The 27,316-nt window shown below is 40.2% G+C and overlaps 2 protein-coding genes across 2 annotated transcripts in view; both read left to right on the top strand.

Annotated features, from left to right (window-relative positions):
* The first annotated feature begins 1,789 nt into the window (after positions 1–1,789).
* LYPLA1 (lysophospholipase 1) lies at positions 1,790–13,347 on the top strand. The gene is made up of 9 exons (XM_035316919.1): positions 1,790–1,931; positions 2,201–2,232; positions 5,388–5,453; positions 6,850–6,897; positions 8,321–8,391; positions 8,974–9,047; positions 9,811–9,912; positions 10,554–10,730; positions 12,214–13,347. The coding sequence occupies exons 1-9, from the start codon at positions 1,863–1,865 to the stop codon at positions 12,265–12,267; spliced, it is 693 nt and encodes a 230-aa protein (XP_035172810.1). The 5' UTR covers positions 1,790–1,862; the 3' UTR covers positions 12,268–13,347.
* A 7,503-nt stretch (positions 13,348–20,850) lies between these two features.
* Positions 20,851–27,316, top strand: part of TCEA1 (transcription elongation factor A1) — a 28,469-nt gene continuing 22,003 nt past the window's right edge. The window contains exons 1-2 of the mRNA XM_035318162.1: positions 20,851–21,062; positions 26,768–26,830. Of these exons, the coding sequence (XP_035174053.1) occupies positions 20,994–21,062; positions 26,768–26,830 (132 nt within the window). The 5' untranslated portion in view covers positions 20,851–20,993. The remainder of the gene's footprint in view (positions 21,063–26,767; positions 26,831–27,316) is intronic.

Raw genomic sequence — 27,316 nt, 5'->3', positions numbered from 1 at the left:
GATCACCTAGTTCCACCACCCTGCCATGGGCAGGGATGCCACCCACTAGATCAGGTCAACATCTCCAGGGATGGGGCATCCACAGCTTCTCTGGACAACCTGTGCCAGTGCCTCACCACACTCTGAGTGAAAAATTTCCTCCTAAGCTCTAATCTAAATCTCACCTCTTTTAGTGTAAAACCATTCCCCCTTATCCTATCATTCATTATCTGACATGATGAGCAAAAAGTCACTCTCCATCTTTTTTATAAACCCCCTTTAAGCATTGAAAAGCTGCAATGAGGTTTTCCTAGAGCCTTCTCTTCTGTAGGCTGAATATCCCCAGCTCTCTCAGCCTTTTTCTCATAGGAGAGGTGCTCCAGCCCTCTGACCATCTTCGTGGCCCACCTCTGGACCCACTCCAGCAGCCCCACATCCTTCTTGTGCTGGGGGCTCCAGACCTGGACGCAGCACTCCAGGTGGGGCCTCACAAGGGCAGAGCAGAGGGGCACAATCACCTCCCTCCCCTGCTGGCCACCCCTCTGGTGATACAGCCCAGGACACAGTTGGCCTTCTGGGCTGCAAGAGCTCATGTTGAGCTTTTTGTCCACCAAAACCCCCAAGTCCTTCTCTGCAGGGCTGCTCTCAGTGAGATCCTTCTCCCAGTCTGTGCTCGTCTCAACCCAGGTGCAGCACCCTGTACTTTGACTTGTTGAATCTCATTACACATGGTCCAGCTTTTCTAGCTTGTCCAGGTCCCTTTGGATGTCGTCCCTTCCTTCGGTTGTATCAGCTGCACCACTCAGCTTGGTGTCACTGGCAAACTTCCTGAGGGTGCACTTGATCCCACTGTCTATGTCACTGATAAAGATATTAAATAGTACTGCTCACAAGGCATGAGGCAGGAACACACACAATAAAGTGCAGAGATAAAACACTAAAAAGCCTCCTGTTAAAACAATCCAATTTTGGCAATAACAGGACCTCTTGGCATTTGTACTATATACCAAAGCAATATAAGTCATGTCAAAAGAGGTCATGTGTTTAAAGTTACACAGTTGGTGCAAAGACTTCTGTCATATATTTTATGCAGCCATGCTGACAAAAATATTAACACTGTTGAGCAAAATATACTCAGCAGAAAGCCATCCCTGCCAGTTACGGAGTGTGCCCATGGGAAGGGGGGACTTTCACAGCATATAGCGTGCGTTCAGCTGCCGTCTGAGTTGCCAAAATAGCATCTGTGTTAGCCAGATACCAGCCTGCAGAACACAGTGAGCGGATTGACTTTCTGGGAGGAAGCATCTGACAAAGATGTATGGAGTAGAGGACAAAGAACCGAGTGTTTCATTCTGACAGAAACGTGTTCGCCGTACTTATCCAGAGTTGGTCCAAGTGTTCGGAATGGACTGGGACGATGCCGCAGTTCAGCAGGCAGTGCCTGAACAGCCTGATGCGTGTCAGGATGAGTAAGAGCCACTCACTCTTTGGCCATAAACCTGGAGATTTAATTTGGCGATGAAGGCATCTGGTCTGACGGGGACAAATGAGTTGTGTTTTCGCTCTTTCCCATGCCTATTTTATATTGACTGACTGATGATTATCGGGACTCCCCTTTATCCCCGAGCTCTTTAGAACATCAGAGAAGCGATTTTTATAGCAATCGAACCATAAACTGAGGCTGGGGGAGGGCTGAGGGAGGCTGGGGGGGGGGGAGCGGCCGCCCCTTCCCCTCAGCGCCTCCAACGGCCGCGCCTCAGCGCCCCCCCCCTCCCGCCGTCCCCGCGGCCGGCTGTGGGGGGGTGTGGGCGGACCGCGCCCGCCCCGCGCCCCGCCTCGCCGCTGCTGGCCGGCGCCCCGCTGGCCGCCCGGCAGCGCCGTGCATGTGCGGCAACAACATGTCGGCGCCGCTGCCCGCCATCGTCCCGGCCGCCAGGAAGGCGACGGCCGCCGTGAGTGCGGGCGGGGGCAGCGGGGCGGGCTGGGCTGGCGGGCGGGCGGGCGGGCTGGGCTGGCTGGCTCCCTCTCTCCCTCTTTCCCTCCGTCCTTCCCCGCTTTGTTCCCGGCCCCGGGGAAGGTCGGCGGGGTCGGGCGGCCGGGTTGACCGGGCGGCCCGGGGAGCCCGGGCAGGGCCGGGCCCCGGCGGCTTCCTCATGGCGGATGGGGGAGGGGGGGGCGCTCGTCCGTAGGGCTCTAACGCCGCTCTGGTTCTCTTTTCCAGGTGATTTTTCTTCACGGACTGGGGGATACCGGGTGCGTATGCCGGTCTGGTAGCGCGGGCGGGGTAGGGGTTGCGTTTGGGTGCGACTTGAAGTGATTTAAACTTTTTTTTTTTTTTTTTTTTTTTTTTTGATCGTTTTACCTGTAACTTCACGTATGCTACATCAACGTCGGCAACCATTTATTGTAAATGTCCAGAACGAACCTCAGAAGCTTTCTCTTCCGTCTTTTATCAAACACGTAGTTTGGTCTGAATGGGACGCTTTTGGATTCAAATTTGGTGGAAAAAGAAGCCCCGTGCGTTTCTGACGTTTCTCTTTCCGGAGAGTAGTTCCTGGTCATTCCTGCGTTTGTCTAAATTTAGAAGTTCTTTTTTTTATTATTTTTTTAAAAAAAATTTTTCTAGACTTGTGGAGTGCCGGTTTGCTAGTAGGTGCAGTTAGTTCGCAGACTAATTCTTCAGTATGTGACACTGAAATCAAGAAAGCCTGAATTTTAACATCTCTAAGCAAACTCCTAGATAGTCACCTACTGCCTACAGATTTGTCTGTCTGATGTTTTAACACTCTTGGAAGAAAATACCAAAAACTGCCACCACTAATAAAACCCCCCACCCTGAGCAACAAACAGACTGTGAAATAAAATACCTTGTTTCCCTTGCCCCTGGAAATTCCATGTTGGAATGGAAATAAGAAGAGCAGGGAATCCTTGGGAGGAGTCTAGGAGTGGTGTAATGTTCCTGTTTGAAGCTTGTGTGTGGCAGGATACAAGCATGCATTCATTCCTACTTCTCTAGTATTAAAGCCATTGACTTAACATGCTATTGAAACTTTTTAACATGCTATTGAAACTTTTTTTTTTTTTCTATAAGTTTTTAAAGGAATAAGCACCCAGGTACTGGAAATAATTACTGCAAATGCTGTGTCTATTGTGCTCCTTTATGGACAAAGCTACATAGTATTTTTTGAAGAATACCATTTTTATTACCCAGAATTACAATGTCACCTCTAGGTTGAAACAGTGTTTGCATTTAAGAAATAAACTTTTTTTTTAAAGAATTAAAAAAGTGCAGTCAACTGTCAGAACTGAAACTTATGTAACTTGGACACTCAGTAACTTGAAAAGAGTTAAGTCCTTGCATTTGGCAATATTTTACAAGCGGAGATGTTTGCTCTCATTGTGCTGACTGGTAATTCGTCACCGTGTTTGAATTATCCCTCTTCCTCTCTGCTGGTAGGAAGACGCAGCTAAGGCCGCAGTTACTTCCTGCATCTTGGCACCAAATGTTCGGCAAGTGGTTGCAGAATCTTCTGGGTCTTCTGGATTAGAGTCCTTGTGAATGGGGTTGATGTTTCTGGCAAGGGGAGAAAAATGAAAAATTTGCTCCTTAACGTAGTTTTCCCCATACAGATGTGACGTTTCTGCTTTAGTTGCAAAGCTGTCATGCAGTCTCAGGCTTGCAGATGTTCTGAGTGTACCGGAATGTACGCCTGAAGTTGTAACACCTCTCTGAAAACAGGGTGACTTGCTGTGTTGTTTCTCTAGTCCGCTGCAGGTTAGATTAGCTAAAGCTGCCTTGAACACACTGACATTTTTTTCCCTCAAAAAAGCTGTAGGACGTAAAGACAAAAAAAATGTTTGAAGAGACAGGTTAAAGATTTTTAAAATTCCTGCAGTTTAAACTGACCTATATTTTTTCATGTGAATTTTTAAATTGCTGAATTAAATTTGCCAACTTTCTTACTCTGAGATGTCTGACATGTTAGAGGTTATGTCCTTTCATTTCTACATAAGTGGCACAAGGATTTGTACATACTCGTTATAATCTGAAGAAAATGTGCAACGTGGAGGGTTGTTCTAAAGGGTGTAAATGTGTATACAATGCAGTTTGTCAAATTTGTCACAATAATCTTCATTATTTGGCTAAAAGAAAAAAGTTCCCAAATTCGTATCTAACTAGTTCTTCTCAGTCATATATCTCCTTTAGATTCTTACTTGGTATTTTGGGCTTTTTGGAACATACCATGCAAGAAAGATAATCACCCACTGTTTGTTACTAGCATATGTAAAAGTGTTGGTAGGAAGAAGGTTGACATGCACAGCCAGAGCTTCAAATACCCACGCTGTCTGTGTGTTTGGAACCTCTTTACCTTCATGTAGCATACATTGACTTCTTAGAATGATACTAAAACTAAAAGATGATGTTATGGCTTGTCTGCTGTTGGACAGGTTAGTTCAGCTATGTCACTGATGAATTTGTTACAGATGTGGGCTGCTTAGAATCAACTTTCTGTTACCTTTCTGTTCAACTTTCTGTTACCTTTCTGTTACCTGTGTGAGTTGGGAATACTGGAAAATGAGAAAAATCAGGAAATTAGGAAATACAGGTACTGCTAAATGTTTGGGAAAGCTGCGTGGATTCAGGTTTGGGTCCAGTATAGTTCAAGTCTAGATGAGCCCTGGCATGAGTCTTGCAGAGCTCTTTATTTAAATTAGGAGTTCCAGTTTCCTGGTTTGTAGAAGCTTGACGGCTCATGTCCTGTGCAAATCCCAGGCTCTGTGTCCTCCTGCAGCACATGCTTGAGATTTGAAAATCCTACCTGGCACCTGGAGTGTTGTTCAGGACTGCCTGAATCTGAGAGCATTCCAGCTAAGCCAAAGTTAGTATGTTTGATTCGGCTAGGTGACTCCATAAGGAGCTAGGTTAGATGTCAGTTTGCTACTCTCCCACACCAAGAGATGTGATTCAGAAATGGCAAAGCTGCCTGTGAAAAAAGCTGCCCTAGCTCTACAGCAGCAGCACAGCAGCCTGCGGGCTAGCACTGAGTCCAGAAGCAGCACATACCTGTGCTCGTATGTTGCAGTGCCGAAGTTGTTAAACCCTGCCAGGTGAGGAGCAGGCTCTGCATAGTGCCAAAGCGCCATTTCTGCAGCAGTGCCACAGGTCTGGTATTCAAATTAGATAGTGTCCCTGGTTGTATATAAGCAACAAATACTCAGAGGCAGAATAAACCATTTTAATTTAGTAATATATCCATAGCAGGTTGTACTATGTGTAATTTTTTTCCAGAAATGCTGACCTACTTCAGCGTATCTCATACTTGCTCTGTGCTGTTGCAGCAACATAGAAGTAAGAGCTAAGCTAAAACATAAATGATGTTTAACATAGTTTTTTTTGTTGTTAACAGGCATGGGTGGTCAGAAGCACTTGCAGGTATCAAAAGCCCCCATGTAAAATACATTTGCCCACATGCGTAAGTTTGTAACTTTTATTGTTTTACCTTTTCTGTAGAGTCACATCATAAGATGCATGCACAGATGATGAAGTTAAATGGGATTTGTATGTCTCTACTTTTCTTTTTTAAACAAAAATATTTAAAATAATTCTGACGCTGTTATTTTTAGGAACTGCTGGGTTATTTACTTCAGGACAAAATTGCATTTTTATTCACATTTTCCTTCTGTTACTAATTCAGACTGAAAAAATATTTGGACAGTTTTATGTATAAAGTAGGATTGTTTTTGACTTTGTCTTCACTGGATTGAGTGAAATGACCCCTCCCCCACGGTCATTTGTTAAAAGCTGTTCTGAAGAAGGAGTAATTTTCTGTATTGTATTGACCTTTAGAAATACTTCGCATTATGTAAATGCAAATCTTAAACTCAAGTGTGTGTGTAGAAGATGCAATTTGCATGTGATGTACAGCACATTTCAAAGATTAACAGGATATTCTTATTCATATTTTCAGCAAATAATGCAATTTGAGAAGTGAAATACTTCTGAGCAGGGTTAGGAGTCAGTAAATAAAGCATTAAGATCTATCTGTCTATTTACTGAATTTATTTTAACACAAAATTCAGGTTGTCTTCTGCTCTAACAGTCTTAGGACATGTGGAGCAGGAATGACAGGGAGGATAGGTAAATTATACTTTGGTGTGTATCAGTTGATTACTGGGCTGTGAATTATTTATTTATTTTACCGCATGACCACGCTTTACTGAGCTGTTCCAAAAGGGCCCAGCAGTCTCTGCTGTTCACTTCACTTGCCCTTTGTCATCTTTTAGTCTACCCCGCAGAATTTACTTTCCTCCGTTTCCGTAGATTAAAACTACAGCCGGTATTGATCCCTGGCATGAAGTTGTCTGAGATGATGCCATGCGGCAGCACAAGGGTGGGAAGGAGCCTTGCAGTGGAGGCAGGCATTGCTTAAGGAGGTTCTGCTGTTGAGAGAAGCAAATATGGCCAGACTCAGCCTGTTGTGCTGCATTTTGCTGCTTTTGTAGATTTGCTGCTGTGCAAGGTTCCTTAATCCGCTGAGAATGTCTGTGGAAATGCAAGAAATATTTAGGAATAACTAAAAGGCATATATGTGTGGATTTTACGTGTGTATGTATACATATATAAAGCATATATAAAAACATCAGCGTTTTGCTTCCTCTCCATTGAGGGTGATAAGTCAACCCTGAGTAATAAACTCCTGAAGTGACTAATTTCAAGAGAGATTTCTTGAAGAGATCCTACAGGGTAGCTAATGTTAATTATGGTTTAAAAGTAAGAATTAGAGATACGTAGTTTAATGAGCTAACTGCATCTGTATTACCAAATTCCAGTGTATACCTTATGTCACTTTTGTCCGTTCTCACTTTTAGGCCAGTTATGCCAGTTTCTTTAAACATGAACATGGCTATGCCATCGTGGTAAGTACTTTGTTAAACAGCAGACAGTTCTTGAGGTTTAAACGCACTGTTCTTAATTAAAAATCTTGAATAACCTAAATGGCTAGTTTTAATTGGATATAAGTATCAAAAATTTTTTGGTTCAGTTCCATTTTATAAAGAGGCTTTCATGAGTACACTTAATTCCCTGTGTGGTAGTGGTTACTCCTCAGGACTAGCTTTTATGTCTTAAGAAAACAACCGAAGCCAATTTTATTTTACAAGTATAATCTATAGTCTGTATTTTGTGTGAATAGTCAACAGTAGAGGAGATTTGGAATGAAAATACCATTGCTACTAAGTGAGCGATATTTGGTGTGTCAGTAGAACATAGAGAAAATCTAGAACATTCATTCTCAATAGAAAGCTGAAAAACTTTGGTAGATTTCAACGGTCTTAAACCACTCCTTGTTTGATTTTTTTTTTTTTTTTTCCTCAAGTAACTTGTGTTTGGTTTTTGTATATTTCTCCGATCGGTATTCTAATTTTGTATACAAAACTGTAAAATTGTACACAAAACTGTTAAATCTGCATCAACAGAGGAGTGGCCAACAGGTCAAGGGAGGTGATTGTCCCCTTCTACTCTGCCCTTGTGAGGCTCCACCTGGAGTGCTGTGTCCAGGTCTGGAGCCCCCAGCACAAGAAGGATGTGGGGCTGTTAGAGCAGGTCTAGAGGAGGGCTATGAGGATGATCGAGGGGCTGGAGCACCTCTCCTCTGAAGAACGGCTGAGAGAGCTGGGATGTTCAGCCTGGAGAAGAGAAGCTCTGGATGACCTCACTGAGACCTTTTAGTACCTGAGGGGAACTTATAAAAAAAAAAAAAATGGTGGAGAGCGAGTCTTTGCTCACTCAGATAATGACAGGACAAGGGGGAATGGCTTTAAACTAAAAGAGGGGAGACTTAGATTAGAGCTTAGGAGGATTTTTTTCACTCAGAGTGTGGTGAGGCACTGGCACAGGTTGCCCAGAGAGGTTGTGGATGCCCCATCCCTGGAGATGTTCAAGGCCAGATTAGATGAGGCCCTGACCAACCTGATCTAGTGGGTGGCAGAGGGGTTGGAACTGGTCTTTGAGGTCCCTTCCAACCCAAGCCATTCTGTGATGATTCAGTGATTCTATTAAATTGAAATGACTGCTGATATTTTTGAAGCAAAACCAAAATTGAGCTGCTGAACCTGCAGAAAATTACACAAGGTAGCAAAACTGAACAACTTTGACTAGATCTAGCATTTTATCTACATCCACAGATTGTCAGTGATTTATTGTGAACTATGGATGATTCTTAGGAAATAAGTCAACTAACAAGCATTTGAGTTTGGAAAATATCTCAGTTTCACTATTTGTGTTTTAAGGAAGTGGAATGGATGCTCCATTGAGTAATGCTCTTGTTGATATTTTTATAAGGTTTGATATCATTGGACTTTCTCCAGATTCACAAGAAGATGAAGCTGGGATCAAGCAGGCAGCAGAGAATGGTATGTTTAGGAACGCTTTTTAGGTCTTTAAAAGTGCTTCTTTGTATTCTGAAGCTGATCATTAGTCTGAAACAGTCCTCTGATTCACAAGGTCAAAATCATTGGGGAAGGTAGCACAAATGTGTTGCATTACTGCTGATTTGAGTTTAGGTAACTGCGTGTTTTTTTTAACTTCACGAGTGCGTAGGTAGTTCATCAGTGTAAACACTTCATACACTTCAAATTCTTGATGATAAAATGTACGTGGGAGTTAGTGTGCTGCGTTTTTGTTATTTTTAAGAGCCTCTAGATAGCATAGCAAGCTAGAACAGTCTTCCACATGTGATGCAGGGTAGTTAGAAGAGGATACTATCTCCCTGGCAGGGAAACTTTTGTTAAGACTTCTTGCACGTTTTCCTCTTTGGAAATTGTATAGCGGCTGGAATTTTTTATCGTGTCCTAGATTTTTTGATATTTTTTAATGCAAAGCAGGTGAAATTTTCCTTTCGTTAGCTTTCTGTTGGCATCAGGGAGATGGTCTCTCTCATAGACTTTCTACAGAGTGGAATGCATTTTAACTATTGGCCTTTATTTATGTTGCAGTTAAAGCACTGATAGATCAAGAAGTAAAAAATGGGATTCCTTCTAATCGAATTATTCTGGGAGGCTTTTCTCAGGTAAGGTATGGTTGGAAAGAACTGTGTCTTTTTCTAAGGAAACAACCTAGCTATCCTAATGTGGGAAATCCAAACTTGAACTGAAAAGCTGATGTTAGGTGTTTCTGAAATTTTAAGGTGTCAGTTTCTTTTTGCCTGAAAAAATGAATTTGTTCATGTTAAGCAAATAATTACTGTTCACTGAAAAGTGAACATGTGGGAAAAAGCTACTAAAATGAATAGTCTATTTAAAGTCTTCTGTGGTGTTGTCTAAAAATCTTTTTTCTTGAACATCTTGCTAGTATTCTTAATTTAACTTTAGCTTAGTAGATATTTCATGGTCTGGATTTGTTTGAGAAATATATTTCGACCATTGTGACGTGTAAAATGTCAGCATAGGTCAATGTCCTGTAGACCAATTGGGTCTATATGGCAACTGTCTGTGTGAAAGTGAATTAAAATACTAAAGTAATAATGATGTGGTCATGAGTGGTAGTGCTTTATTTCGTGTCTAGCTTTCAAGTTTATTTTTCAGCTGTTAGTTATGGTAAATTTTAGGTTTTACTTGTGAATTGATCACGTGGACTTGGAGGTGGGGGAAAATACAATAAGTGTATTGTATATATGTACATTCATATAATACTTTGTATTGCTTTTAGTTTTGGTTCTAAGGAAGAATAAATTGGAATGGAAAAAGTTCTTTAAAGGAGAAACTGAAGCTCTTGAAAGAAACATTAAAAGGAGTGTTACCTTCACCATAGTAATACTAATCTTTTTGTCTTAGGGAGGTGCTTTATCATTGTACACAGCTCTTACAACACAACAAAAATTAGCAGGTGTCGTAGCCCTCAGCTGTTGGCTTCCTCTACGAACTTCCTTTGTTCAGGTATTTATGTTTCTTTCTTAAGGTGTTCTGCACTTGTGAAATTAGTATATCTGAAGACTGTCTTGTGTGGGAATTAGTGGACATCATTACTGAGTACTGGCTGCAGTTAGATAGCTCAGAAGTTTTTAAAATAGGGCACTGCAGTTTTAGAGTTTGTCAAGTTGGGAAAATGAGGAAGAACTCAGTAGCTACCTCTGCTTAAAATGATATTCAGAGGAAGCGTACAGGATACGGCAAGATTTTCCCTCAAGATGAATTTTCTATTTGCCACTAGTTCCATCTGCAAGTCTTACTAAAGACTAGATATTTAAAGAAAGTATCAGTTTGTTTTATTAGTCCAGAAATCACATTTTATTAAAGAACTGTTCTGAAATGAGTGCCAAAATTTTATATGCAGGTGTATTTTTGTGTTTGTTTTTTTGTTGTTGTTGTTGTTAAATTTAATGGGTAGTCAGGCATAGAATGTATTTCATGGGGAACTTGCACACTATTCATTATGTTCTTCCTTGAGAATTCAGCTTACTGTGTCATGCCACAGGGAGTAGTGCCCTGGGGTAGTTTTATCTCAAATAAGTTAGTTTTATTTACTTCATTTACTGTCTGCTTCTTTTCTTCCTCCCTTTAAATCTCACACCGGACAGGGTGCTATCAGTGGTGTCAACAAGGAGATTCCTGTACTTCAGTGCCATGGGGACTGTGACCCACTTGTTCCTTTAATGTTTGGTTCTCTTACTGTTGAGAAGCTAAAGAGTATGATAAATCCAGCCAATGTAACCTTCAGGACTTACTCTGGCATGATGCATAGCTCATGTATTGAGGTAATTTTCTTAATGTACAATGTTTTAGTTGTGTGGTTTATTTTTCTCTCCAAACAATTTTTTGTTTAATTTTTTATTTTTTAATTAAAAGTGCATGGTGCTATTGATTTATCTTACTGAATAAGTTAATGCCTGGCTGAAAAAAACATCCAAGGGAAAAGTTTATATGACTAGTGGGGATTTCATCAGAAGACTTTATTTTTGGGTCTAGGCTGGTTGGTCTAGAAAACACTTTTTTTTCCCTAATTTTTATTGCTCACTTACTAAAATAATCACCACGTTGGAATGCAGATTGAATTCTCACAGCATCAATACAACTTGGCATTCTGGGGAGAAGTGCATGTTCTGTGGATGGTTTTGGAGACATCAGAGGAACGTGGAGGGGGGTGTTGCAGTTTTGAAAGAGGCAGCCTCAAAATCTGTGTTTATGGTTCTGGCTCAGAGAACAGTTGAGCTGATGTAATGGTTTGCTGCTGCCAGAAAGGGGTGGGCTAGTTCCCTCTGCTCATGACCTTGTGGCCCTCTCTTCCTACACCAGCTCTGGAGCTGATCAGAAACTTCTTTGAACCATCTCAATTTGCTAAAATGGTAAAAACTGCTGGCTTAAGTTTTGCTGCCTTAGTGACTTGAAGCATCTGAACCCGCACAATGGTGGGAGCAAAAAACAGAATAGGCAGCAACGAACAGGTCTTCAATTTTTCAACAGCAGTAACTTTGTAAATTTGGATTGCTGCATCTCTTTGGGACTTTCATGCAGTTTTATTACATTTAGGCAGTAACGGTATTGAGTTGTCATGCAAATGTATGTGTTCTTTCTTATGACAATTACTACTTTGTGATGTGTTTTTTTCATAATTTTGGGGGGGTCATAACTTAATGCATTTTCTAAACTTGCATAAAGTGCTACTGTCATATATTGTGTATTCCTATGAAGGAGCTTCTCTGGTTCAATAAAAAATAATAATAAAAAATAAATTATTTCTCATGTGGATTGGTTTCCCAGTCTATTTCACAGTGTTGCTTTTCCTTCCTTAAGAAAGGAAATATGAAGGTAAAATTGTTTGGCTAGGAAGAGATGCTGCTGGGTTTTCACACCACTGTTAACTTGCAGAGGTTTGAAGTATGCATGAACCTACAGCCTTAGTTAGCTACATTCAAATCCAGTCCATCCTCAGTCTGGTGCTGTTCATATTACTTGATTAATATATAGCTTGCCTGTTCAACTTCACAGAGAAAAAAGGTGGCCTTTGTTCTTTTCCTTTGGCTTTAACCTCTTCTGAGCAAAGCTTTATCTAGTGCCTTGAAGTTAACCTGCTTTGATTTGCTGTGTGCAAAGTAGTAAAAACATACCAAGTAACTAATTGAATAGTCAATATTTCAAGCCCAGCTGCTCACAATAACTGAATTTTTGAAACCTTTTCAGTGTAGCTGAACATATATTAGTAGTGAACTACAACTAATACATACCTTTCTCTTTGAACAGGAGATGATGGATGTAAAACAGTTCATAGACAAACATCTACCTCCCGTAGACTGAAATGATACGTGAGAAGCCTTCTACATAAAATACACCAGCATCAACTGTGGTAGAGCGTTAATCTTTTCACATGCCTGATTTGAAGCATTACTTCTGTACCTACAGTGTTACTACTGTGTTGCAAATTTATACTTAGGACAAGGATTAAATAATTCACACGTGTGAGAATTGATAATCTTTTTAGTATTGATCATCCACTGATGAAATTGTAAGAATGAGGCAGCTTGGTAACAACGACAGAATGTAAACTGAGCATACTATTTTAAGACATGTCTGACTTCCGATTGAAAAATTTTGAACTGTTTGTACAAGTAATTAAAGATGAAATTTAAGTGAACAACATAAACGTGACCAGTTTAGTATGTTTGAGACATGTTTGTTCTTAATACTCTTTGAAAATAAATTAAAACATTTTCTTTATGTAATGGATGCATAAAGTACACAACAAATGTTGTATGAAAGTATGTAACAGTGGGCATATGGTGGTAGAATAAATGTTACTGAGGACAAAGCTTTAAATGTTAAGCATGAATTCTTACTCCAGATAGAAGGGTTGTTCTCCTAGAAAGACTGTTAGTCAGTAGAGGCATATCCTGTATTTAAAACACCACAATTTTTAACTTTACATACAAGTATATACTGATAATTATATCATTACAAAGGGACTCAGTACTTGTTCCACCATCATTCATTGCTGTCTTGTTGCCAGTTGTTTTAGATTACTATAAAATTACATCAAATACTGACTTGGAACAGAATTCTGAAGAAGTACATAAGGTTAATATGAGTTTCATTTAAAAATTCACATTTTCATATTGAATATGCATCTTATGCTTTAATCATTGTAGCTTTCATTTATGTAGAAATGTACGTGATGTATTTTACATGAGCGATTCCAGTATACAGTTCTGATTCTTCTGTCTGCTTTGGAGTAACTAAATGAAAACAATGCAGCCACGTAGTTTTTAGTTTTGTATATTGTTGAAATCTCATTTGTAACATAGACATTGACTAGTTTAGATTCTCTTTTGTGGAACTACAAGTGGAGTTGGGATAAGTATAAATTGTTATTGTCTGATACTTTCTTTTATTTCATTTTGAAACTTGAGATTTTTCTGACAAAGAAAACAGAATTTTATTTTCAAATGTGTGAGTGTATATTTCCCTAGATCCATGTAGCCTAAGAATATGGAGACCTACTACAGGGAAAAAAAACTTCAAGATGCAGAATGTCTCTTCTTTCAGAAGCATAAAATTCTAGAACACACTGGATTACAGAATTCAATGCATGCTTTTTGTAGTTAAGAGCTGTAATTCACTTTCTGGAAACAGTTGTTTTTCTGTAGCATTTAGAGGCCATCAGCACCCTAGGGATATTTTAAAAATACACTATGCTTTTTACTACATAATAAGCTGCTTAACAATATTCTATACTGAAATATGTTTGCAAGCAAAGAATATTCCTGTTTTGGATGCATCTGTGTTGTCAGCATTGTGATTCATACCTGTAGATAAGGTACTTTCTACTCACCCAGCTTAATCAGGTGGTCCTATTACAGTATATTTGGATTTACATCACAGGAACCTGCCAGTACAAATGTATAAATCAGGAAATACGTATGTATATCCCTCTGACATAGCTGCTGCCAGATATCTGGCTTGTTCACCTGGTCTGAGTTCTCAGTTTTCATTACTTTTCTTCATATGTGTTGCACTTCATTTTTAGGAAGCTGTTTTTCTTTTCTAATCCTGTTTCTGTGAATTATTAAATATCTCAATTGAAAAGGATTTTTTTTTCTGAACAGTACTGAGACACTTCTAGAAATTCTGTCTGCGTGACTGAGGAGTCTATTAACTTTGAATTTTTTTTTTTTCAGTCTCAGTCACTGTTCTATATATTTGTCAATTTATCTTTCAGTTTATTTCTTTCACAGGAAAAAACAAACAAAAAAACAAAGCAAAACAAAAACATAATATTCTTATTGTAGTTGTGCCAAAGTTGTGTTGAGAAAACTGTATTTCCTAGCTTGGAGTCATTCCCAAATTGCATTAGCTAATTTTGTAGTCCTGCTGAATTGCAAACTTCATAGTCAAGCGGTATGTTATTCCCCTTACTTAGTTGTTAGATCAATCCCTATTCCCCTGTTGCCTAAGTTATTCCCCAAATACTGTTTTGTTTCCAAACTTCTGTGTAACCTTCAGATTTTTTTGTTTTCTTGTCCTGTTTGTGAATTGATAACAATGTCCAGCTGCTGTTGTTCATCTTCTGTTTTAGGCTGCTCATTTCACATTTTTTCTCTTCTGTTTCAATTATTTTAAAAATAAATATTTCTAAGAGATCCAATGAGATTGGATTTATCTTTATTCTGTGTTAGCTTAACTCTTTCCTCAATTTGATGCACAGTCTTCACAGCTTGCAGTCAACCTCTAGCACTTCTGCATTTAAAACTTAGATCAGCTTCAGCTGTTGTCTCCATGATGCTTTGAAATGTTCTTTTAGAAATGCTTTATATGATAACTTTGTTTAAATACTCAGCTAGCATAGCAAATTTTTTTTCATACTGATGTTTTGCTGCTTACTTTATCCACAAAGAGCTGTGTTACCAAAGTAAACGTAAGCAAATGTCATGACTTAATTCTGAATTTCTATTCTGAGAAGAGTCCTTCCTCGTCCTTTTTATGCAGGGGAGATGTTATGTTGTAGATGGTGTTTTCTAAAGAGCCCAGAAACTAGAGGAAACTTCATGGATGTATTTGAAGCCTGCCCTGTTTCTTCCCATAGCAGTGTGTGTATACTGAGCTCTTGTCTTTTTTAACTTCCCAGCTCCTTGGAAAGCTGTGTGTGATCTCTTAGCTGAACTTACTACCTGACATGATTTGATGCTGGGATTGGTGCATGATGTCATTGCTGGCATGTGTTTTTAGGCTGAATGATAGCTTGTCCCAGTGTGTTTATTTTCATAATAACCTATTAAAATAGAAAAGTTGGGCTGTCAGTGCTCTAAATATGAAGATCTTGTTCTCGGAAACTACAACTTGAAAATCTCCAAGAATTATTATTATTTGCATTGTTAAACTTGTTTGAAATAGGATGATGTCTTAAAAATGCCTGTTTAAGCACTGATGTGAAAATGTCCTGCTTGCAGATCAGTTTGTTTCAGTGGGTATCGAACTCCCTAATACATTTTAATTTCACATTCAAACTTAAATTTGACCGCAGTTTTGTGACATCAGAATTCTGACTTCTTGTTAGAAGATGTTCCCCATTTTGAAGCAAACACATTGAATCATGTATTGTGAGCCAAATCTTCCAGCCATTCCTGAAGTAAATGTGTACGGTGGTGAGGGCTGTATGATTTGGTCTCTTCCTATTGTGTACGATTACAACACAGTAGATTGGTAAAAAAAAAAAAAAAAAAAAAAAAAAACCTGTACACTGTCACTGGTATTAGAATTGTTAATTAAAACGTTCTCTCTAATGGGGTATATTGAACTTCATTATATTAGGATGAATCTTTGAAGTAGGGGCACTGTTTATGTTAATGGATATGACTGATAATGATCTGTATGTGTTAATGAAGCCATATATACAAGGCCTGCATATCTTAAATTTTATAACGAAATACTGAACACTTGCTCTTTGTGTTATGAAGTATAAGCCATTTATATTTAATATAAACATTTAAGATGTAATTTGCTTAGTTTATTTATGATAAGGACACAACTTTGAAAGTTACTTCTGTAGTAGAGAAGATGCAAAATCTCTCAGTTTTTATCATTGTGAAATAAATATCAATCAGTGTTTGGGAAAGTACTAACGGGTTTTTCTGTACATACCTGAAAGAAGCTGAGCTTTCATGGGCTGTGAAACGGGCACTTGGAGACCTCTTGCAAATGTATTGCATAGTAATGGATGCATGATTCTGTAATACAAAAGGATGGTTCATAGTTACTGGGGGGGGGGGGGGATCTATCTTGTGGAGAAGAACGCTAAGCATGAATTTATTTTTTTTTTCATATTCTAGGTTAATTTTCATGTAGGAAATGAAATTCCATTTCTCGGAATTTGCAGTAATTTTGAAAGGTAGAAGAAATTAAAATATTTTCCAGTACCCTTGTTGTAGAACACTGAGGAGCCAAAGTCTTCTCTCTGTGTACTGTTAAACCATTCCCGGGGGATTCTGCAGTGTCAGGGAACCCTTGTAGGTTACATTAGGTTTAGCATACATACCATACTCTATATACTTGTTAAAGAAGCAGTTTTCTGGTCAGGCGTTACATGCTCCTTAGGCTAACTGAAATTTGAGGCAGATCAGTGGTATATGCAGTGTGAGGCACTCCCAAGAGAAAACATGGAGATCTGGGAAGGAATACTGTAAAGTGTTTAGCTGAAGAAACATGAGAAGGAATAGGGTCTTCACGTGGTAAAAGCAGACCTCCCTCAAGCAGATTAAAGAAACTACATGTCTGCTTGTCTGCATAGAGTGATACCAACACGTGAGCGTGGAGTACAGTGAAGTTAATGTATGGAAATGCATATTAGATGCAGTGCTATATGTGAATGTTCGGTGGCAACTTATGGATATAAATACAGCTGATAACAATAAAAACGCAGTAATACACAGTAATTTGTTTTTGTAAAAAGTTTTTGAAAAACTCTGACTAGTTTTCAGTGTCCATTTGCTTTTAGCCATGGCATCCTTTTCAGTAGCAATTCAGTTGGGAGGAGAAAAGTTGCCTAGAACTAGTATGTTGCAGTGTAATATTACAGTGTAATACTGTATTAAACTTCATCCAATACAGTATGAGACCATTGGTGTGGTAAATGAAGAAAGTGACAAAATTTTCAGCATGTTAACTTGTAAATGGGATTCTTTGAAGACTAACATCTTTTTTTTTTTTCTTTGCTTGTCTCTCATGTTACCACCAGTTGCCTCTGGGATACCAAGTTTTATTTATTCTCCCTGAGTGAAACATGCCTTTGATAAAACTTATTAAAACTGATTTAAATGAGGTACTTACATAATTTAATTGGCATCCACAAAGTAAATCAGTAGATAATGATTTTCTTTTAGTTCCAGTTGCTGGAAAAGAACAACCTCCTTTTTAATCTGCAAAACTTGTAAAACTTAAAACTCCTAGCCAGTTTGCAGAGGTGTAGTCAGCTGTACTTCAGGCATCAACATGAGAGGTAGTTTCTTTGTGTAGACAAGGTAGTTTTCCCTTGGGGACACATCAAGGTTTTTAAAAGGCTGCTTGTCTACGTTAACAGATGGAATCTCAAAGTCAGAGTTTGAATGTTCCCTGGTAGTGCATACGAGTGAACCCTTAAATTAGTTTATACTTGAAATAATTTGCTATCTGTCATAGTACTTTAAATGGCTGGGGGAGAGGAAGAGTCTCAAAAAGACTTTGGTATTTTGAGTCTATACAGACAGTAAGTAGAGGTTGCTCCAGAACAGAGGACAACAGCACTTTTCTCTGTGAGTCTAATAACGTGACCTTAAAAAATAAAATAATTTAAAAACAAAACACATTTTCTTAAACATTTTCAATTTTCATATACTTATTCCAAGTGGAAAAACATGAAAATAGCATTTTGAAATGTAGTTAACCTACTGCAAGCACCACAATTTGAAAATGAAACGTGGTCTAACTTCAGGTCATGCCATTATAATCTATGGCTAGTCCAAGAAAATAAAAAATCCTACTTGTTGAAGAACAATAGAAATAACTACTCAAGGTGCATGTGGCCGTTTCAGAAAGTTTGGAGGAAAATCTCACAGTTACGAAAAATCAGGACTCCCACTTGCTACAGCTCCTGTTATGAAGTTAATTTTGTACTAATCTTTTTTCCCCTGTGAAGAACAGGGTCAGTTGGCTGATGCAGACCGATTGCAATTCTGTTTTGATAGACTGAAGTCATTGTTCATAAAGTGTTCAAAGAAAGAGGAGGGGCACAATCAGTATGTTCTGTGGTTACGTACAACTTTTTGGAATGCTGTGAATTGTGTATTCTGCATAGATGTGTTAAAAATTAAAGGAGCTTTTCTCATATGAAATCTTAGTCATGAAAATGGAAGGCTTTAAGTGCATCAATAGGAGTTTAGAGATCCTTCGCTACAAACTTTTTGTGTGCTACTGTGTGATCCTCCCCCTTAATTTACCTCTGTGCCTGTCTCATAACAAAAGAGACTAGCAGAAGTCTGTAACGTTTCATAGGTGCACCCTCTCAGGAGAATGATCTCTGTCTCTTAGATCTTCATGTTGTGGAAGGTCCTGCAGTCCAGCACATGATGAACGCAAGTGAATTAGGGACTGGCTCTTTGCAGCAGCATATGTACAGTACTTTTTAGAGAATGTCACAAAATAATTGTGAAAACATGCTGTAACAGGTAAATGCTGTTCAACAAGTGGTATGCTATTTCTTCTTTCTAATGGGTTATTTAGGAGAAAGAAGCTCTGAACAGAAAGGTTGCATAGTTTTAACTTTTGATCTTTTTCCCTCTCCTGTTCTTTGGAGTTAAAATATTAAATTGTAGAAGAAATTGATGCTGTACAAAGCTTCGTTAGGGGTCATCTAAAAGAACAACCGTGGAGAGTGCTGTTTTTTAATAAAGAATCACTGTCAGTAAGGATGACAGAGCAGCTAATATACAGAATCTTGTTAGCAGTGGTTCAATTCATTTGTACTATGTGCTACAGAATCAGAATGATAATCAATTATGTGAGCTGCATTTTTTTTAATGCAGATGGTTGCAGAAAAGGATATGCATTACCATTTGATTAGTCTTTGATTTCCCTACTGAAATATTTCTCTGATGCTCCTTTCGTGACTTTAGATGTTAAATGCATGATTTGCTTTCTCCTTACAGTCCTGCTGCAGCCCCTTGTAAGTGCTACATCACATTTGATTTACGTTTATGATTTCCTTACCTGATACATTTTGAATGCTAATAAGATTTAATCTGCATTTTAGAACTTTCCTTGCATTTCCAAAGAATAAGGTATTGAATGGTATTTTTTAAAAAATAGATCAATACGGGAAGACTTCATTTCAGAACTTAAATACATTTGAACTAAGTATACTGACATATTTGATATTTTTGGTTTTCTGATAGTGTTATCCCTGACCTAATTTGCACGTATTGTAGAACACAAACAAGCTTGTTTACCATACAGTGTAGCGATAGCTCTTTTATCATTGATATGGTAGAGAGAAAAACAATGATAACTTTCATTTGAAGTTAGCAGTTAATTTAACCTGAGTTAGTTATTACTAGTACTAGGCCAGTGCATCTAGACAAAATGAGCTAAACCTGAGCTGTCACAACCCCTTAAATGTTGAGAACATTGCTATTTTTTTCTCCAAAATCTATACATGAAAGGAAAGGTAATCTTTTAAAGGAATGGCACCTTTGTTTTTTCCCTTGGGCATATAATAAAGGGAAAAGTTACAAGGTTTCTGTATGCTTGTCCAATTCATGGCCTAGATCCACCGTCTAGGAAGATCGTATCTACCTCCCAAATTACTGCTTTTCATGTCTGTGTATGTCTAGACCCTTCAACGGGCAGGTGCACTGAGCACCATGCGGAAGCGCTTTAAAACTTTACGTGGCTTCGGAATTCAAGGCAGTCTTGCTGCAAAGTACATGACGTGTAATTGCAGTGATAGTCTTTGCCGCAACACTTCTCCTGAGCGGTAGTTCAAGGAAAATGCCTATCTTAACGCTTTCTCCAAAATGCTGGTGTTCTCCAGCCCTCACCCACAAACGCACCCACAGCATCTGAGGGTTTACTAATAATAGGTTCCAGAAGCACGCACAAGCACCCTCCTGAACCTCAGCAGGGGATAATCTGCCTGTAACCTTCACGTAACGTGTGGAAATGCTGACTGCTTTCTTGAAGTAAACACTTTGATTTTTACAGTGAAAGTAGTTAAATGATGCTGTTTGCCTGTTTTTTCTACAAAAAAAAAAGAAAAAAAAAAGACATGAATATAAATTGACAGTACGTATTACAGATCTTTGTCAAACTTTGTATATCTCACTTGACCACATACAAAGTTTAGGCTAGTTTGAACACTCGGAAGGAACTGATGCGCCGCAGGGTGATGGTTAATGCAAAAGTTTCTTCCCCATCTGCCTCTCGCTTGTGCTGATTCTTGAGCCTGAATCTGTTCTAAATTTTCAATTTGAAATCCTCCACGTTAAACAAAAGCCGGCCTTTTTAAGAGGCCTTTTCGGTGGCCGGGAAGGACTTTCCCGTCTTTTCGAAGCCAGGCAGCGCGGACGGGGCAGCCCTAAGATGGCTGACTCGGCTGGGGCACGCTGTGCGGCGCCTCATGCCTGAGCTAACTCCCCAGCAGGCGCTGAGCTGAAGGTTCAGGGAGAACTACCCCTGAGCGGAGCTGCTCGGGGTGAACCCGGGGGCCGGGCCGGCACAGCCCGGGAGCCCGTTTCACTGCGCTTTGCCTTTTGTCTGTGTGTCCCCCCCCAGGTTTTCCACACACAGCCAGGGGCTCTCTCGGCGCTCCGCAGCTCTGCCTGGCTCCCGCGGCCGGCGCTCGGCGAGCGCTGCCTGGCGGCGCCGCGCCCGCCGCTGGTGCTGCTGGGGCGGGCCGGGACGCAGCGCCGCGGCTTGGCTCCGGCTCCGGGACCGCTCCCGACCCCGACCCCGACCCCGTGCCCGGCCGCGTCCCGCGGGCGTCCCGCCCTGTGGGCGCCATGACCACGGAGGACGAGATCATCCGCATCGCCAAGAAGATGGACAAGATGGTGCAGAAGAAGAACGCGGTGAGACTTGGGGCGGGCGGGGCACGGCGGCGGCCCCGGCCCCGGCCCCGGCCCCGGCCTCGCCTCGTCCCCTTCGTGCCGGGGGCGACCGGCCGGTTATGGCTACACGGGGCGGCACGCGTGGAAACGGCGTGCCTGCCGCCTCCTTATCGCGCGGCCGCGGGGCTCTCCTGTGATTTGCCATATCGCTGATTTCCTTACAAAATACTGCCTTAATGCATAAAGTTTTTACGTGTGCCTTAAATACTCAGTGCCTATTTCTTCTCAGAAACATCAGTTAGGCATCGGGACGGGCTGCCCAGGGAGGTGGTGGGGTCTCCGGCCCTGGGGGTGTTCAAGGAAAGGCTGGAGGTGGTGCTTGGGGACACGGTTTGTGGGCGGCATTGGTGGCAGGGGGCTGGTGGGACCAGGTGATCCTGAACATCTCTTCCAGCCTTAATGATTCTCTGATTCTAATTCAAAACTTATCTGTGTAAAACTGTTTATGGTACCATATAGTAGCCATGTCAATGACTTTTTTTCATCTTAAAGATGATAAAAATTACCAATAATACTCTTAATAATGCTTACCTATCAATAGAAATGTCAGCTCTATTAAACCACTGAAATTTGTTTGTTTCCCACTGACTGGATCCAATTTCCTTACAGCAAACAGTGGCACCAAATGCTTTCAATAACAGCTGACAGAAGGGACAGTGGCTTGCAGCTAATGGATCCAGGGAGTTGGAGTTGTAGTCCTCGTCCTTCTCGTACTGAAGGTGTTCACGTCCCGATTCATGCCCTTACGAAACTAGTCTACAGGCTTTCTGGGATGTAGCAATTCACAGTTCCTCATTTTCTTTTTTTCCTACTACTTGCAAGCACAAAAGAATTTGTTGTCTCACTTTCCCAACCCTGAAGGTGGAGAAGAGCTTCTTTTTTGTGATGTATCTCAGGTACCTCAAGTACCACCAGCGAGCCCACAGGAAAGCTGGGGAGGGACTCTGTCAGGGAGTGCAGTGATAGGACAAGGGGGAATGGCTTTAAACTAAAAGAGGGGAGATTTAGAGTAGATATTAGGAGGAAATTCCTCACGCAGAGGGTGGTGAGGCACTGGCACAGGCTGCCCAGAGAAGCTGTGGGTGCCACATCCCTGGAGATGTTCAAGGCCAGGCTGGATGGGGCTTTGGGCAACCTGGTCTGGTGGGAGGTGTCCCTGTCCACGGCAGGCGGTTGGAGCTGGGTGATCTCTAAGGTCCCTTCCAATCCCAAGCATTGTGTGGTTTTGTGATAAAAACAGACAGACTGCAAAATGTTTGAATATCCCAGTATTGGGAATGGTAAAGTACATCCGATTCAGTGTTGTTTGGAAGACTTCTGACAACAGGAAGAAGATGGCACCTCCCCGATAACACGGGAACGACCCCTGGTGCTGGGGAGCATCTGTGCGGCAATACCATAGGTGCTAAATGACCACCGGGCATTTCTCAGTGCTGTGGGAGGCTTAGGGGCTGGGCTGTAATCCTTAGCAGCAGCTGGGGTCACGCAGGCAGGTGCTGTAGTGCGGGTAACCCAGTGCAGGCAGCTCACAGCTGTAGGAGCAGCGCAGTCTCCCTGGGGTCAGCCTAGGTCGGATGCAGCGAAACCCAGCACCGGGGCAGTGGTATCAGCTCTGTGCCCGAGCACCTCCGGCGCCGGTCCCAGCTGTGGTTTGGACTTTGAACAGATGAACAGAGCTCGCTGCTGCACGCCAGCGGCTCCCTGCAGGGTTTGTCTCGGAAACCTTGCTGTGCCACGGTGCCCCTGTGGCAGATAGCTGAGGTCTGGCAGTTTATCCAAGGCATGAGTGCTGTGGTGGCAACCCTGAGCTGTATGTTAGGAGAGGGAGTGCACCGGTATTTAACGCGGTGGCTTTCTCTGTGTTTTTCATGCTGGTCTTAGTCAGTTATAAGGTGTTTCTCTTCTAATTGCACTTAATCCTTCTCTGCAGTTAAAATGCTAACTTTAGCAAAGTGACTGAGATAATTTCTATAGAGATACTTCGTTGTCTCACAAAGACGAAGCTGAGTTGAGAAATGTGTTCTTACATAAGCACACACTAGACAGTCATGTTGCTAACAACTTTGTGTTCCTTTCCCCATTTTTACTTAACATGAGCAGGACATTTTTAGACAGTTTCCTTATGCTGCCAAGCACCTGTTTTAAAATCTGAAACGCTTATTTGTGTTTCTCTGTATTTGATGTATGGCTTTGGGAATGATTTAATGAGACCCATCAATAAAAAAAAGCTTTGGTACCTTTTCCCTCTGAAGTTGTCAGGAGTCAGTTGGCAAGAGACACTCAACATTGTATACAAGAGGTGTCCCTGTGGTTTGTGACAGAGCCCTGTTTGGCATTTCTTTAGATGAGATGAAAAGGCAGTCAGTGCAGACACCCTTCCTGAGTCAGGTTCCTGGTGACTTGCCTTGACTAAAGCTTTAATTGCAGCTGTGCAGATTTCACAACTATTTACTGAAGCGATAAATACGGCTCTTGAAGGACGAAATAAGCAACGTTGTATTTAACACACTATGAGATGCATATTTCCGCTCTTACTTCAAGTATTGATTGTGTATTGGAAGCAGATGTCACCACTCCTTCAGAATTAATGTGGTTTCGTTAAAATGGGTGTTGGGCCTTCCTGTACCTTTTGTTGTAAGTACACTCTTCTCTCACTGAGTTACTTTAATGAAAGGTTATGAAAGATAAGGTTGCACCCATGGATTAAAGAAAAACAGCAACACTTGAGTAAGTTTCGGGAAGAAAATTGTCCACATTATTAAATGTTTGCTCCCTTAAGTAGAACAGACCTGTAACTGTATAGGTCTGTTGTCTTCAGAAGTGTACTCCGTTTTCTGTAGCCTGAAGCATAGCTGTAAAATATGCATACAGAACATCATTCTGCTGCTATGATCTGGTCAACTGGGGGAAGCTGAGAGGAGTGATCTATTAAGGCTGTAGATGAAAGGTCAGGTAAACTGGAAGCCAACGGGAATGGGGCTGGGGCATTGCCTTTCACTTTCTATAAAATAATAGAAATGTCTATAGTGTTGCTGCTACAGTTTGGACTTGATTTAAATATAAGGCATCTGGTTCTTAGTACACCTAATGCAATTGACTAGAGAAGAGTTAAGGCATAAAAAGCACCAGTGCATTGGAGATTTTGAGAATTTAGTACAGAAAATAGCATGAAAGGTAGATATTGTATGGAGAGTGCATCATTTTGTGATTGGCCTATTAACCTATATATCGAGCTGTTAGATTTGGAAAATATTTAGGCTGGGAACAACAGAGTTGTTTTGACACCTACAGTTGGTAAAACAACTAGAAATATATTCCATTCGAAATTTTGCCTGCAAGGTGAGTTAAAAGCAGTGCTATAATCCCTACTTTGTATTACAGTATCATTGTTACACTGACTGCAGTACCAGACTACAATGTCCTGAGTTTATTTTGCAATCACAAACCGTGTACAGTTTGGTAATAAGTTAATTGGTTTGGAGGTAAGTGTTACCTGATCATATTTTTCAAAAGGACTTTTTTTTTTTTGGTAATTTGTTTGGCTAAGAAAATTTTCTTGAATTTGATTTTTTTTAATTTTTATTTTAACTGTAAAGCTAATTGACTTGTTTCACTTCAATCTGTGTTTGCTCAGGAAAAAAACAAACAAACAAACAAAAAAAACATGCTTATGACTGTTTAGAGAAAGATACAGATTAGTATACTAACTCAGTTCAGCACCTGAAAACAGCATGAGATTTACTGGTCTTGAACCACTGCTGCTAAAATTCCACAGTTAAAACTGGAGGAGCTTTGTACATCATGAATAAAAGTTAAATAAGACTTTTTCCTTGGGACAGTAAAATAGTAAAGCTTTGGTTTTATGAGTTTATGGGTTTCTGTGAGGTGGGAAATACTGAAATTTGTAGTTTTAGATGGTCACACACTTTGCTGTCACACATTTAAAAACAAACAAACAAACAAAGGTTGTAGTAGACATTTGAAAGCATCCGAAGGTGCGCCTATTTGGATGTGACGCTAAAATGCCACTTCTGTTTTACTCGGCCTGTTGGCGGTTGGTTTATGTGCTATCTTTAGTGGTTAAGTTGGGAGACCGTGCAGGTGCAGCAGCAGATTACATGAGTTCCTTTGCAACAGGTGTCAGAAGTTGGTTGGGAAGAATTTAAAATCAAAGACAAATGAAAAGATGCAAAATGCATGTTATAATACATACTTTGTGAATATGTAAAATGCATAGAGAAGTAAATAAAATAGGATGAGCTGAGAGAGAGGTAAGGAAAGGAATTGATTTCCAAAGAATGGAAAGATGGAAATCTTTGTGGAGTTGGTTTCTAAACTTCTGTGATTTTTTAATTATTATTAAAAAAAGGCAACAAGGTAATGGGGTTAGTCTGGACAGAGGGAACTGTGATATGAGAAGTTGTTTGCCTTCTTGCTGTTCTTAGGTCACAGGTACAGAACCATATGCACTTGAATAACAGCAAGCATTTCTTAACCTCTCTGAGTTTGCTGTGCTCTGCCAACATGTGTAGCAAGGAGTGGATGATGTAGAGATTTGCTTAAGTGAGTGAGGAAATTTGCAAGCCTGTTGCTTGTATTTATGAAAACTTTTAAGTAAAGCCAGCATCACAAATGAACAAATTGTTAGAGCAGCTGTGTATGTAGATTGTCATCAATATTTAGGAGATCAGCTAACACTATCATCTCTGAAGTAAACTCATCTATTTGGAAAATTACTGCTTTTATAGTGTTAATTTGCACTTTTCCTTATCTTAGCAGTGGAAGAGGAATAAAAAAACTGCGTGGCAGCTGTATAATAAACAAATGCATTAGCTCAGATGTTCTGGCATATTAGGATGGGCTCTGGCTTCCAGTTTGGAAAATGTTGGCCTGTCTGGTGTAGGTTAAATACTACACCAGACTACTGTCTGTCTGTCTGCACTAATTTATGCAGTCTACTGTGTATATTTCATTGAATTAATATTTAAAGTCAATAGATGAAAATAAAACTTAAAGTTGAGCAAGACTTGCTTTCTTTGCCTTTTTTTTTTTTTTTTTTTTTTTTTTTAATTGGGACATTTGTTAGTAGGCATGCAAACACAGTTGTCTTTTTCTGTGGGGGACACTAAACCTGTGTTTAGTCAAATAGTGTAATCTGATCACCATTTTTAAACCAGCATAATTTTACAGCTTTTCTACACCACTATAAATACAATTAAGAAAATTAGTTGTAATGAGCTGCATTACTGATGGAGTGTACAGAACTTCCCAACTCAAATTCTTGTCTAAAACCGGTGAGGTTGTTGTAAACTAACAATTGCTGTATGGTTTGTTTCTGATGCTAAGTGAAATGTGCCTGAGGACTGCTATTGTTGAGGATGTGTGTTGTTTAAGTGGCAGTTTACAGAATGCACTGACTTGCATTTGAATTATATGGGGCAAAACTTCTCTAGTCTTTTGGTGAATATTTTGAATTCTGAGTTAATTTTTAGTTTGTGAAGCAGAACATTCCTTGGCCTAGAATTGTTCCATGGATAAATTGGGAACTGATGGTTTGAATCCAGTCTGGGACCTTTAAGGCACATAAGAGTATGTTGTTGATACTATTTTTAAAATACCTCATTGCTACTAAATTGACTTTTTTTTTTTTTTTTTCCTTTTTTCAGGCTGGAGCTCTTGATTTATTGAAGGAGCTTAAGAATATTCCCATGACCCTTGAATTATTACAGGTATGATTTTTTTATTGTTATGCTGCAAAAATTAACCCCGTAACAATGAAGGTGAAACCAGCAAATTTGGAAGGTTGCACTAATTAAAATAAACTCCTTTGAAAAAACCACTCAAAGAATCTGTTATTTTGGATAACTAGTCTTATATCAGCCTGATTCAGGGCACTTAAGTCTTTACTTCCACTCTTAAAGGTCATCTTTGAGTTGACAATAGTGAATGTTGTTACAGCCAAAGGAAAAGCTTATAGACTTGCCTTACTTATACTTTCAGGTTCTTATTAACAGAAATGTGATGCATTTCCTTCTCTGTAAGGGAGAATGCACCTGATTAGAGCTCCTCCTTTTATGTAGTTTGTTCTGTAGCTGGATTTTAAGTGAAGAGAACAGTAGTTCATACCTTCAGGTAGGTTGTATTTGAGCATTTCCTTTTTTATCCGTGTAGCTCTGAGTAGTGTAGTTCTTAAGGTAATTACAGTACCGGTTTTG

The sequence above is a fragment of the Oxyura jamaicensis genome, chromosome 2 (genome assembly GCF_011077185.1).
Source record: "Oxyura jamaicensis isolate SHBP4307 breed ruddy duck chromosome 2, BPBGC_Ojam_1.0, whole genome shotgun sequence".
NCBI classification, from domain to species: domain Eukaryota; kingdom Metazoa; phylum Chordata; class Aves; order Anseriformes; family Anatidae; genus Oxyura; species Oxyura jamaicensis.
Note: the sequence above shows the minus strand (reverse complement) of the source record. Positions and strands in the feature narration are given on the sequence as shown.